The following is a 12,923-nucleotide window of genomic DNA, read 5'->3' as shown; positions in this document are numbered from 1 at the left end:
TAAGGCACCTCCCTGAAGGTGCGAGCAATTCTAGGCGTAATAAGAATTTGTAAGAAAAAAAATTTGCATCAAATTTTCATCATCTTAAATGATTCGTGACAAGTACCATCATCTTACAATTTGACTATAAATTAATTTAAAAAGTTTCCAATTTTACTATCGTTTAATTATACTTAGATCGTCTTTGTTAACTAATTAACTTATTAGTTAATTTTAATTTATTTGATCACTATTAATTATTTGACTTGATTAAACAATTAATATGAGTATTTAATTAATTAGCTTTTTGTGATTTATTTTTGACTTAGTAAGAACATAGGAGCAGAGCTTTGGTACAAGTAATTAAAAATGAGACGACAACGGTTTTCCTTCCATCAAATTCTTCATCGTCATAAAGATAAGTATTGAAACTGACGGATGAGGCAGATGTACGAAGAAACATTGATCTCTAGAAACATATACAAGTTTCCAAATGCTACAGTGTAACCGCCTTTGTTATGTATAGGCAACAGATGTTGCATATTCAGCAGACCAGACATCCAGATACCTTAAACATGTAACTAAGGATTTTCCTATACTATTATTATTATATTATAAGTAATACAAGTTACAATTTAACCCCGAATTAATCAAATTTATGTTTGTATACTTAAAATAAATTATAAACTCTAAAATAAGCTCTACAAAATAGAGTTTAAATAATATTTTAAAATAAGTTAATGGGAGTAATTACTAAATTTTAAGCTTTTAGTTTTAAGTTAATTTATAAAATTTATAAACTAAAGTATACAAAATAGAACAATAACATAAGGCTGCATTTTCCCCTGAACAACTACCCAGAAGTCCAACGGTTAGGTAGGAGACAGCCCCTGAATTAACCCTAGCCAAACACAGTCAGCAACGGATAACTCTGCAGACAAGATGAGGTAGAAGAATATATTTATAATAACATTCTTCAGCACATCATGACAAAAAGTATAAAAAGAACTGACCCAAATCATTTTTATTGTATAAAAGTGAAGGGGTTCAGTGGTTCACACTTCACACACCTGCCAAAAAATAGTACAAGACCATAGCTGTTGAACACAGGATAGGCAGAAGATAAAAGGCAAAGCACATGATAGTGTTTCGGTATTTCCCAATTTTAAGTTGTCTATAAAATATAAAGAAAAAGGAAACTGTATAGGATTATATTGAAACTTTGAAGAATTCCCAGGATTGGGAAAATTAGTTCAGGAATTTCATCACTTGAATGAAGAGCAGACCAGGAAGGATAAACACAGCAGAAGAGATTTTCATAGAAATGGAAACAGGACATGCTTCTAAAACAAAGCTTTTAACACTATGAAAATGGTCAAAATTTGGCTTTTACATGTAAACAGTAAATACAGTAAATAGCTCCCTTTGCTCCTTTTAAACCACTAGCTGATGAGAATCCACTTTGCTGCATTGGAGGACTCTGGCTGTGGCTTAACTATGCTTAACCGACCACCATCCTTAGTAGCAATAGTAGCAGCTTTTTTTTTTTTAACAACCCAACTAAGTTAGTTAAGTTGTTGACTTTGTAACCACAAGGTTTCAAGTTCGGCTCCCCTAGTGAGAGCGGCCTATTGGGCTTTTTGGTTTGAGCCGGTTAACTATAGGCAATTTAAGGTGATTTACTTCCTTGTGATCCTTTATTGACTAGGGCAATTTAAGGTGATTTACTTCCTTGTGATCCTTTATTGACTAGAGTCATGAGGTGGGATTTACTCAATGCACACCATTGGGTAGTGGCTGCGAGTATTCATTGTTATCCAAAATAAATAAATAATAGGAGCTTTTACTTCATTGCAGTTATTTATGAACTTGGTTAGCTCCTGAACAACAACAAAAAAGGGATCATACAATTAATTGATGCAAATCCAAAAGCATATATACATTCTATGAAACATTCTTTTAACTTTGATCTTTTTTTCCCTAATCAGTAAGTAGGTCAAGTAAACAGCATCTCAAACAAGCAGATCCCTCCAAATCAGATCACAAAAAAGTGAGGATGATTTCATACTAAAAGAATGGGGGAACATTAGGGAATCCTTTACTTTTTTTTCCCACAATGTTGCATATATCATCTTCGTTAGAGAAAATCAAGAGGGAGATAGAGAATGTTTGTCTTAGCCTTTGATTTCAAATTTTGAATCTTGTGGCTATGTTTCCTAGCTACTATGTATAAATAGGACCTTGTAAAGCTTCATTTACACACTGAAATTCACGTGTTGATCTATTTTCCTGGAAATTCCGTCTTTTGGTACTCTTGAAAAAGTTATCAGCAAATTAACTACATTTTTCAGTATATATAAAGCACATTAAACTGCAATTCATCCAAAACCGATCAAATGCATACACGAAAAGCCAATAAAGTAACGAAAATCAACACTATTAGCCCAATAGTATTCACGTAAAGAAAGCCAACGGACTGACAAGAAACCCAAAAGAATAGAAACTTACACGATCCACATCTGTGTTTTTCGATGATTTCACACCTCTCTTCCCTTCAATTCAAGTTCGAAAATAGCTTCTCATCAGGACCACATGAATTTACATAGAGGGCATATGTATGGACATTTCATGGCGATTGGGAGGGATGGACGGACTTCTTCTTCTGTTGGCCTTTGAAAACATCACCTTTTAAAGTCGTCTTTGAAGGTTTTGATCGAATTTTTCTCCCTACCTGCTGCAGCTAGGGTTTTACTTGCTTACAATCTGAGATTTCAGACTAGGGCTTTTTACTCTAATTTCCCAAATTGATTGGAAAAGCCGGGTCCGGATCTCCAAAACCCACCACTCCACCCATCACTTTTTCTTTTCTTTTTTTTTTTTTAAATATAAATATAGTAATTATTACTCCCCGTATTTTTTTGAAACATATTACTCCCCGTATTAAATTTCCAGAATATGGAATACAACTTTTTTTTTTTTTTTGAGAAAATTTAATTATATAAAATTTTAAAATTATAATTTGTGTTCCAATTATAGTGTCCTGTTATGTATGCTGCTTCACTTGCTTGTGAATAGAAAATAAAATTAGATATACTTATAGTGAAGTAAATTGTTGTGTAGATTTACTTGCAATAGTTATGTCATGGACTCGAGTTCATCTTGTAAGGGTGGACCGGTGTCCATTTACATACTAAATGTTCACAATTTATATATTGAATATTTACAATTTAAATTGTGAACATTTAGTATATAATTTGTGAACATTTAGTCATTTAGTATGTAAATTGTATATTTTGGACTCGTATAAATTGTGAACATTCAATATGTAAATTGAGTAATTTGGGCTCATGTCCATCAGAATAATTTGTCATTGACTTGTTGCCCAATTTGAAATCAAATTATTTGGACTTGTAAACCTTAGCCCAAGTTAACTTTCATGTTTTAGAGAAGTCTCTCATAAGATTCCTTTTTTTTTTTTTAATCAAATTTAAGAATGACAATTTCTCTCAAGGCAGAAAATTTTAGAAAACAGAGACAGATGATAAACTAGTAGTATTCGTTCCTAGTTAGGGACAGACATCCCCCGCCCCTCATTGACATTTTCTAATTGTGAATTTGTGTTTTTATTTGCATGAAGACTATATGCATTTTATAATTGACATTTCAATTGTCATTAGATTTGAATATTTGATGAAGATTTAGATTGACTATTTGATGAAGATATAGATTGAATATTTGATGAAGATTTAGATATTTTAATATTAAAGACGTAATATTCAAAATTTTGCTTGCTGCCTAAAGCTTCCAAGCTTATCAATTTCCTTATCTTTAAGAAAATCAACAGAAATGTCCCCACGGCAACATCTATGTATTGATTAGGTTTAAAAAGTAGGTGTCCTAAAAATAAAAAATAAAAAATAAAAAAGAAAAGAAAAAGAAAAAGAAAAGAAAATAGCAATATATTTTTTTAGTACTACTGACTATATTACAATGCAGTATCTGTTCATAACTATCGCTTCACTAAGACTCGAATCCACCCATTCCATATGGGAGTGTAACCAGCCAGCCATGTGTCACTAGACTATAAATTCTTTGACATATTGTTATTCTTTTAATGTTAGGTGTCACTAGACTATAAATTCTTTGACATATTGTTATTTTTTTAATGTCAGGTGTCACTAGACTATAAATTCTTTGACATATTGTTATTTTTTTAATGTCAGGTGTCACTAGACTATAAATTCTTTGACATATTGTTATTTTTTAAATAAAATAATAGTTGTTGAGATAACTGTATTTAATTCAATCTTTTGGACTAATTAAATAATTATTATCAAATAATGAATTGTCCGGGCCCAAGATTTGGAAGACAATTGGACTACGTACATTTCATCAAATATAATACGGAGTAAATGACAAGACATGTTTCAATTCAATGTCTTGTGTCATTGCCGTCACTCATATAACAAGAAGTCACTTTGGTCTTTGGTATTACCAAATTATCATATTGTTCAAGTGATTGTCTCACTATCTATGCATTTTATTTTATTGTATAAATACCCATTCCTCACACCTATTAAGAATCTAATTCGTAACAAATTAAAAGAATATTATTTAGTGCTCTAAACTTGTACTCAAAGTTCTGGGCTCACCAAACACTTTTAGTAGTAGAATAATACTACAACTATTCTTAATTACTTATCCTCATACTTCTCTTATTTAAATATCATCAACGTATTTAAATTAATATTTGAGGATAAACAAACCCGTCAATAATTTACAAACAAATGGCTATTCTTGTGCTTATGGTCAACAAACATTATCTGATCTAGAGGCCATTTAAGATGGCACGGCCCACCTTGCATGCATGTGGCCCTTTAATTATTATGATAGGATTTGAAATCACCTCACAACATGTCAACATGTCCACAGAGACAAGAAACCCCCATGATTGATGCACTATGTATACTATATGCAACTTTTTCTAATGCTTTATGTGCTTGGTTGATGTGGACAAATTGGCTATGGATAACAGCAATGTGATTGAGATAATTCAGTGGGAAGTTAAGCAAGAAGCCGTTAGGACATTATATATATATATATATATATATACTGTCAAACACTTTGTGCTCAGATGACATATATTGACTCTCTCATATGAGAGGTCATGAGATTCAACTTGTCCTAGGACTCGAGTGAATGAGAAAAATTGTAACATATGCCTTTAACACTAAGGATCTCAATTACTTTTATATGGTGGGGAATAAAGTGGATGACAAAATATATATTAAAGAATTTGAAAGAATGTTAAGGGCAGTAGCAAGTTGACAACTTGATATTATAGTAAGAAAAAGGCACCTTTGGAGTGTGGTGCTATCTATGATCAATCCAAGGCTGCAGCGCACCGACACAGATTAAACTAACAACCTTTGATCAATGGCGAATGGCCGCCGATTTTTACTTCTTTCCATGTTGACCAAACCCTATAATAATATCCCCTGATTTCGTTTCTTCTTCGGCTTTACTTCAAAATCCAATGGGTTTTCCAGTTTCTCTCCTCCCATGGCTTCTCTTTGCTCTTCAGATCTTCCCGTTATCCGCGCAGCAGAGATCCACCTACATTGTCCACATGGACAAGTCCTTCATGCCCGCCGCCTTTTCCGGCCACCACCACTGGTACTCCTCCGCCGTTGATTCTCTCGGCGGCGGGCCCAAGCTTGTGTACTCCTACGACAATGTGATTCACGGCTTTAGCGCTGTGTTGTCGGAGGAGGAACTTCAGGCGTTGAAGAAGTCGCCGGGATTTGTTTCGGCTTATAAAGATCGGACGTTTGAGCTGCAAACGACGTATACTCCTAGCTTTTTGAAGCTTAATTCGGAGACGGGGCTATGGCCGGCGTCGAAGTTCGGCGAGGATGTGATCGTCGGTGTGGTTGACTCCGGCGTTTGGCCGGAGTCTAGAAGCTTTAGAGATGACGGCATGCCGGCGATTCCGAAGAGGTGGAAGGGGGTTTGCAAGGAAGGAACAGAGTTCAATTCTTCGTTGTGTAACAGAAAGCTGATTGGAGCTAACTATTTTAACGCCGGGGTTCTCGCCGCGAATCCCGGGATAAATATCTCCATGAATTCCGCACGTGACACTGACGGTCACGGCACGCACACGGCGTCAACTGCCACCGGAAATTACGTCCAAGACGTCTCCTATTTCGGCTACGCCGCCGGCACGGCGAAAGGAGTGGCGCCGCGGGCTCGTTTGGCGGTGTATAAAGTCAGCTGGGACGAAGGGGCTTACACTTCGGACCTCCTAGCCGGCTTGGACCAAGCCGTCGCAGACGGCGTCGACGTCATCTCTATTTCCATTGGCTACCGTTTCATTCCCCTGTACGAAGACACCATCGCAATCGCCGCTTTTGGCGCTATGATGAAAGGAATTCTCGTTTCCGGCTCCGCCGGAAACAGCGGTCCAAACGTCGGAACATTAAACAACGCCGCGCCGTGGATGTTGACGGTCGGTTCCGGATTAACAGACCGGTGGTTCGCCGGAACAGTGACGCTAGGAAATGGGGTACAAATCAGGGGATGGAGTTTATTCCCCGGGAGAGCACTGGTGAGAGACGTAAATTTGCTATACAACAAATCAATTTCCGCTTGCAGTTCATCGGAAATGGTGGCTCAAGTCCCTGAGCCACAATTCACTATCCTCATCTGCGAGAAGCCGGAGAGTGAGGACGGTTTCTCCGACCAAATGCGCTACGTCACGGACGCCGGTATCCGCGCCGCTATCTTCATCGACGACTATCCAGGGATTTTCCGTTCCACCACATTCCCAACCCCAGGCGCCGTTATCACCCCAAAAGAAGGCAAACAAGTCATCAAATACGCCAAATCCGCCGATAACCCATCCGCCACCATCACTTTCCAGGAAACATTTTTCGGGCACAAGCCGGCGCCGACCGTGGCCGCCTCCTCTTCCAGAGGCCCTTCTCGGAGCTACCTAGGAATCTCGAAGCCGGATATCTTGGCGCCGGGAGTGTTGATCTTAGCCGCATATCCGCCTAACAGCTTCGCCACATCTATCGGAGCCAACATTCAATTAGGCACCGATTACAATCTTGAATCAGGTGATAAAAGGCTATGAAATATATAAACATATATATTTGATTATAAAACCTCTTGTCTTAATTTGTGAGACTGGTATCATCTTCAAAAATTTGATTCATTAATCAAATATTCTATCTGTTTCACCTATTGAAACTCATGAGACAGGTCTTATACAGTAAATAACAAAGGCATTATTCTATGATATCAGGAACCTCCATGGCTTGCCCGCACGCGGCCGGAATCGCGGCTATGCTGAAAGGGGCACATCCAAATTGGAGCCCTTCCGCCATCAGGTCTGCCATGATGACCACCGCGATCACAGTAGACAACACCGGAAAACCAATCAAAGACTCCGACAACAACGCTGCCGCCACGCCGCTGGACATGGGTGCCGGCCTGGTTGATCCCAACGCCGCGCTTGATCCCGGCCTAGTTTATGACGCTACCCCGCAAGACTACGTTAATCTTCTCTGCGCCATGAACTTCACACAAGCTCAATTCCAAAGCATCGCGAGATCTTCAGCCGCCCATAACTGCTCCAACTCAAACCCAGATCTAAATTATCCGTCCTTCATCGCTCTATACCCTCTTGGAGGAGATAACGGAGTTTATAACTGGATAGTGCAGACATTCAAGAGAACTCTCACAAATGTTGGTCCCGGTGCGGCTACATACAAGGCAAAGCTGGAAGTTCCCAAGAACGCGACAATCTCAGTGTCTCCTACAACATTGGTGTTTACGAAGAAGATGGAGAAACAGAGCTACAGTCTGAGGATACGGTACAGAGGCGATGAGAATCAAAGCAAGAATGTTGGGTCGATTACATGGGTAGAAGTGAATGGTAATCACAAGGTTAGGAGTCCAATTGTTGTGTCAAATACAGTAGATGTCTGGGAATGAATATAAGCAGCAATGTTGTGTCAACTATTTAAATCATTGCACGTATGTTGTACTGTACTGGGATTTAAATCAAGAATTCTGCAATAACAGTCAATTTAAATTTTCTCAATGAAAGGTCATTATTGCACCATAAAAGTTAATTACCCCGTACTTTCTTCCCAAAAAATTGGATCTCCAACCCAAGGGCTCAATAAAACATTTGAAAGAATGTAAATTATGGTCTCAACTGAACACATACTACATTTACTTACTTGGCACAAGAAGTTGTGATCTTTCTTCTCAAACTTCAATGACCAAATGAGCTATCCATGCGAGCAAGTTAATTTTTTTATTTTTTTTTGAAAATAGCAAGTTAATTATTTAATCATACATGGGTTAGGAATAAATATTTTTTTTCACTAAAAGTCACTTTTAACTTCTTTTACTATAAAATAAAGCAAATAAATAAAAGAAAAAAGACCGATATGGACACTTTCAACCTCAATAAAAATCACTGTAACGTCTCTTAATATTCTACCAAATTATTTATACTCTGAGTTTTCTATAATAAACATCTATAAAGCCAATGCTTTTATTTTAAGATTCATGTTGGGTGATATGTAATAAAGTAAACTATACGGGGTAGTAATTATATTCATTAAAGTTCTTTTGCTATGTTGGATCAATTATACCAATAATGTATAGAAGTTTTTCGAAATCGAATAAAAACAAGTAATGTTGGTGATAGTGAAAATTATACCAGATGGTGCCAGTCCATGTTTTCATTACATAAAGAGAGAGAGAGAGTATGGATATGGTTGGAATGGTATGTTTTTTTTTTCTATTACTAGTGAGGGAGAATATTCATTCATCAATAAAAAGTTATGGAGAATACTTCCGGGTATAACTATCTATACATACCGTATACTTGCTCGGTATTAGGTCCGATCACTGACTGAGATGAATCGCTCTCAATCTTGATTGACCTAAAGATGCTGAGCAACCCGACCTAAGTGTGAAACCCGAGCAAATGCTTCTTCAATAGTAGACTTCGTTCCGCCATAGAGTCGACACTGACCTTCTTAGGTCGAGAGGTTCTGCCCGAGTTAGGCATATTGCAACACGTTGGTATCATAGTGTTGCTTCCGAGCTAGTCGATTGCATGTGGGACGCGTGTCAAGCTAAGCATGTCGAGAGCCCGTCATGTATCTCCTTCCCCCCTATAAATACCACATTTAATGCGAGGAGATGAGATTTTTTGGCATCTTCACATACCACACCTTAGCTCGGAATTCTCTGACCTCACGCCGTTCATCGAGCTTAAGACTTAAATCAACAAGTAGATTGTAAAGAGACCTGAATACGATCTGACCCATCGATTTGTATGTATTTGGGACATCGCAAAATAATAACATTTATGTAATTTACACATAATAAAATTATAAAATTTACTAGTTATTTTAAAACATAAAATAATTAAAACATTCAAATATAATAACTAAAATATTAATATTTTTTAAATAATATTATTAGTATAGAACTAAAAATAGTAAAAAATTAATCATATAAACTTGTAGAATTAACTAGTGAGTTGTTCTACGGAGATTTTGTATTTAAAACTCTCATCCAACCTACCTCATTGTAGGTTTACTTTTACTCACCTCAACTCAATGTCCATTATCATCTTGAAAAATTGTATCCATCTATGCAAAGTAAATTTAAGTTGATATTAAGAGAACAAATTTAAATTGACATCCTATTGAATATTGTAAATTGTAATCAAGAAAAGTGTTAGATCCCACTTGTCAATAGACAGTGAACTTGTGGCTTTAAGTATTGCTTTCATTTTTATTTTTTATTTTTGAAAAAAAAAGTATTGCTTTCATCTGATCACGCTATTTTTATTAATTTATTATTAGAGCCAAACTTTTAAGCTTACTCTAATAATGTTAGTTAAAAGTGTACAGTTGAAGAAGTTGAGTGATTAAAATGTGCCAGCACATTATATCTATCCAAAGCTACAATACCTACACTGACAGATAATTATTCTTCCGGCCACCGGTGCCGGAGGCCGCCGCCGCCCCCATTGTTGACCAAGCAAACAAACACTACCTATAACATGCGCTGCTTTGCTTCCTTCATTGACGCAATACCCAATGGCTTCACACAATTCTCTGCTCCCATGGCTTCTCTTCGCTCTTCACCTTTTCCCGTTATCCTTGTCGGCGCAGAGATCAACCTACATTGTCCACATGGACACGTCATCCAAGCCCACCGCTTTTGCCAGCCACCACCACTGGTACTCCGCCGCCGTGAATTCTTTAGACGGCGGCCGCCATTCCTCTCCGCCTAAGCTTGTCTACTCTTACGCCCATGCTTTTCACGGCTTTAGCGCTGTGTTATCGGAATTGGAACTTGAAGCCCTGAAAAAGTCTCCGGGATTTGTTTCGGCTTATAAAGACCGGAGCTTTGAGCTCCAAACCACGTATACTCCTACCTTTCTGAAGCTTAATTCGAATACGGGGTTATGGCCGGCGTCTAAGTTCGGAGAGGATGTGATAATAGGCGTGATTGACTCCGGCGTTTGGCCGGAGTCTAGGAGCTTTGGAGACGACGGTATGCCGGAGATTCCGAAGAGGTGGAAGGGGGTTTGCAAGGAAGGAACAGAGTTCAATTCTTCGTTGTGTAACAGAAAGCTGATCGGCGCTAACTATTTCAACGCCGGAGTTCTCGCCGCGAATCCCGGGATTAATATCTCCGTGAATTCCGCGCGGGACACGGATGGACACGGCACGCACACGGCGTCCACTGCCGCCGGGAACTACGTCGACGGCGTTTCCTACTTCGGCTACGCGCCGGGGACGGCGAAAGGAGTGGCGCCGCGCGCGCGTGTGGCGGTGTACAAGGTGAATTGGGATGAAGGAAGCTTCACCTCCGACCTCATCGCCGGCATGGACCAGGCAATCGCCGACGGCGTAGATGTAATTTCAATTTCCCTAGGCATCCGTTTTGTTCCCCTGTACGAAGATCCCATCGCAATTGCGGCTTTTGGGGCTATGAAGAAGGGCATTCTCGTCACCGGCTCCGCCGGTAACCGCGGTCCCAGTCTCGGAACCCTAAACAACGGTGCTGCTTGGATCTTGACGGTGGCTTCCGGTTTGACAGACCGGTGGTTCGCCGGAACATTGACATTGGGAAACGGATTAAAAATCAGGGGTTGGAGCTTGTTCCCGGGGAGAGCACTAGTGAGGGACGTAAATTTGCTTTACAATAAAACAATTTCCGCTTGCAATTCATCGGAATTGGTATCCAAACTCCCTGACCCGGGATCCACTATCCTTATTTGCGAGAAGCCGGAGATAGACGAGCCTACGTTTACCTTCTCCCAAATCCAAGCCGTCGCCAGTGCCAGAATCCGAGCTACTATCTTCATCAACGACGATCCCGGGATTTTCCGGTCGACTACATTTCCCAACCCCGGAGTCTTCATTAGCCCCGAAGAAGGGGAACAAGTGATTACATACGCCCAAACTGATAATGATCCGCGAGCTACTATTACTTTCCAGGAAACAATTTTCGGGAACAAGCCGGCGCCGACGGTGGCCGCCTCCTCTTCCAGAGGCCCATCTCCGAGCTACCTGGGAATTTCGAAGCCGGATATCATGGCGCCGGGAGTGTTGATCTTAGCCGCCTATCCACCCAATAGCTTTGCGGTAAACATTGGAATCAACATTCAACTAGGCACCGATTATTTTCTTGAATCAGGTGATATAAACAGCTTGTATATTTCATTAACAGAAGTATATATACACAATTATATCACAGAAATAGGGAATAACAAAGACATTATTTTATTCTCTAATATCAGGGACGTCCATGGCTTGTCCACATGCGGCCGGGATCGCGGCCATGCTGAAAGGGGCACATCCAAATTGGAGCCCTTCCGCCATCAGGTCCGCCATGATGACCACCGCGATCACAGTAGACAACACCGGAAACCCAATCAAAGACTCCGACGACAACGCCGTCGCCACGCAGCTGGACATGGGTGCTGGTCTGGTTGATCCCAACGCCGCACTCGATCCCGGCCTAGTTTACGACGCTACCCCGCAAGACTACGTGAATCTCCTCTGCTCTATGGATTTCACAGAAGCTCAATTCCAAACCATTGCGAGATCATCAGCCACAACCAACTGCTCCAATCCTAACCCAGATCTAAATTATCCATCTTTCATTGCTCTATACCCTCTTGGAGGAGATAACGGTGTTTATGACTGGATGGTGCAGACATTCGAGAGAACTCTCACAAATGTTGGCCCCGGTGCGGCTACATACAAGGCAAAGGTGGAAGTTCCCAAGAACTCGACAATCTCAGTGTCTCCTACAACATTGGTGTTTACGGAAAAGATGGAGAAACAGAGCTACAGTCTGAGGATACGGTACAGAGGCGATGATAATCAGAGCAAGAATGTTGGTTCGATTACATGGGTAGAAGTGAATGGGAATCACAAGGTTAGGAGTCCAATTGTTGTGTCAAATACAGTAGAGGTCTGGGAATGAATGAAGATAAGCAAGATCATTGTGCTTATGTTGTCCTGTACTGAGGTGTTAACTGTTAAATGTTCCGAATAAACAAAATGAAAGGAACACAAGAAGGAGCACATATATACTTTATGCTAAGTGTTCTTTTTCAGTTTTTTTTTTTTTTTTTTTTTTTTGTTTTAATAAATATTCCATTTTTTTATTGAACTTTAACAATATGGTATTATTTTCAAAAAAAAAAAAAACAATATGGTATTATTGACTTACTGTGAATAGGGTCTCAACCATTTGTGGATGCTTAGTTTAGTGTCATTGTAGGCGTTGATTTTAAGAGTGCTAAAAAGTCTTTGAACTCCCCTTCTCAAGGGTATTTATACATGCCCAACTTGGTAATAATTAAGACCATAAATACTCATAATTAT

The 12,923-nt window shown here is 39.2% G+C and overlaps 2 protein-coding genes and 1 long non-coding RNA gene across 3 annotated transcripts; 2 read left to right on the top strand and 1 right to left on the bottom strand.

Moving 5' to 3' along the window:
- Nucleotides 1–1,274: 1,274 nt before the first annotated feature.
- Nucleotides 1,275–2,815, bottom strand: LOC116015249. The gene is made up of 2 exons (XR_004097583.1): nucleotides 2,488–2,815; nucleotides 1,275–1,859 (listed from the first exon to the last, which is right to left on the bottom strand). It is a non-coding gene; the product is annotated as an uncharacterized LOC116015249 (long non-coding RNA).
- Nucleotides 2,816–5,295: 2,480 nt separating this feature from the next.
- On the top strand, nucleotides 5,296–8,100 carry LOC116016579 (subtilisin-like protease SBT3). The gene is made up of 2 exons (XM_031256910.1): nucleotides 5,296–7,100; nucleotides 7,289–8,100. Exons 1-2 carry the CDS (start codon nucleotides 5,516–5,518, stop codon nucleotides 7,978–7,980), a joined length of 2,277 nt encoding a protein of 758 aa, XP_031112770.1. The 5' UTR covers nucleotides 5,296–5,515; the 3' UTR covers nucleotides 7,981–8,100.
- A 1,864-nt stretch (nucleotides 8,101–9,964) lies between these two features.
- Nucleotides 9,965–12,652, top strand: LOC116016578 (subtilisin-like protease SBT3). The gene is made up of 2 exons (XM_031256909.1): nucleotides 9,965–11,724; nucleotides 11,828–12,652. Exons 1-2 carry the CDS (start codon nucleotides 10,116–10,118, stop codon nucleotides 12,517–12,519), a joined length of 2,301 nt encoding a protein of 766 aa, XP_031112769.1. The 5' UTR covers nucleotides 9,965–10,115; the 3' UTR covers nucleotides 12,520–12,652.
- The last annotated feature ends 271 nt before the right edge of the window (nucleotides 12,653–12,923 follow it).

This window comes from Ipomoea triloba, chromosome 4 (genome assembly GCF_003576645.1).
Source record: "Ipomoea triloba cultivar NCNSP0323 chromosome 4, ASM357664v1".
NCBI lineage: Eukaryota > Viridiplantae > Streptophyta > Magnoliopsida > Solanales > Convolvulaceae > Ipomoea > Ipomoea triloba.
The sequence above is the reverse complement of the archived record's forward strand: the minus strand, read 5'-3'. Positions and strand labels throughout refer to the sequence as shown.

What these genes read in the sequence shown, in the direction of transcription:
- LOC116016578 (XM_031256909.1), top strand. Translation starts at nt 10,116, where the DNA reads ATGGCTTCACACAATTCTCTGCTCCCATGGCTTCTCTTCGCTCTTCAC. An exon ending in CGATTATTTTCTTGAATCAG is followed by an intron (nt 11,725 to 11,827) that starts GTGATATAAACA and finishes CTCTAATATCAG; the next exon opens with GGACGTCCATGGCTTGTCCA.
- LOC116016579 (XM_031256910.1), top strand. Translation starts at nt 5,516, where the DNA reads ATGGGTTTTCCAGTTTCTCTCCTCCCATGGCTTCTCTTTGCTCTTCAG. An exon ending in CGATTACAATCTTGAATCAG is followed by an intron (nt 7,101 to 7,288) that starts GTGATAAAAGGC and finishes CTATGATATCAG; the next exon opens with GAACCTCCATGGCTTGCCCG.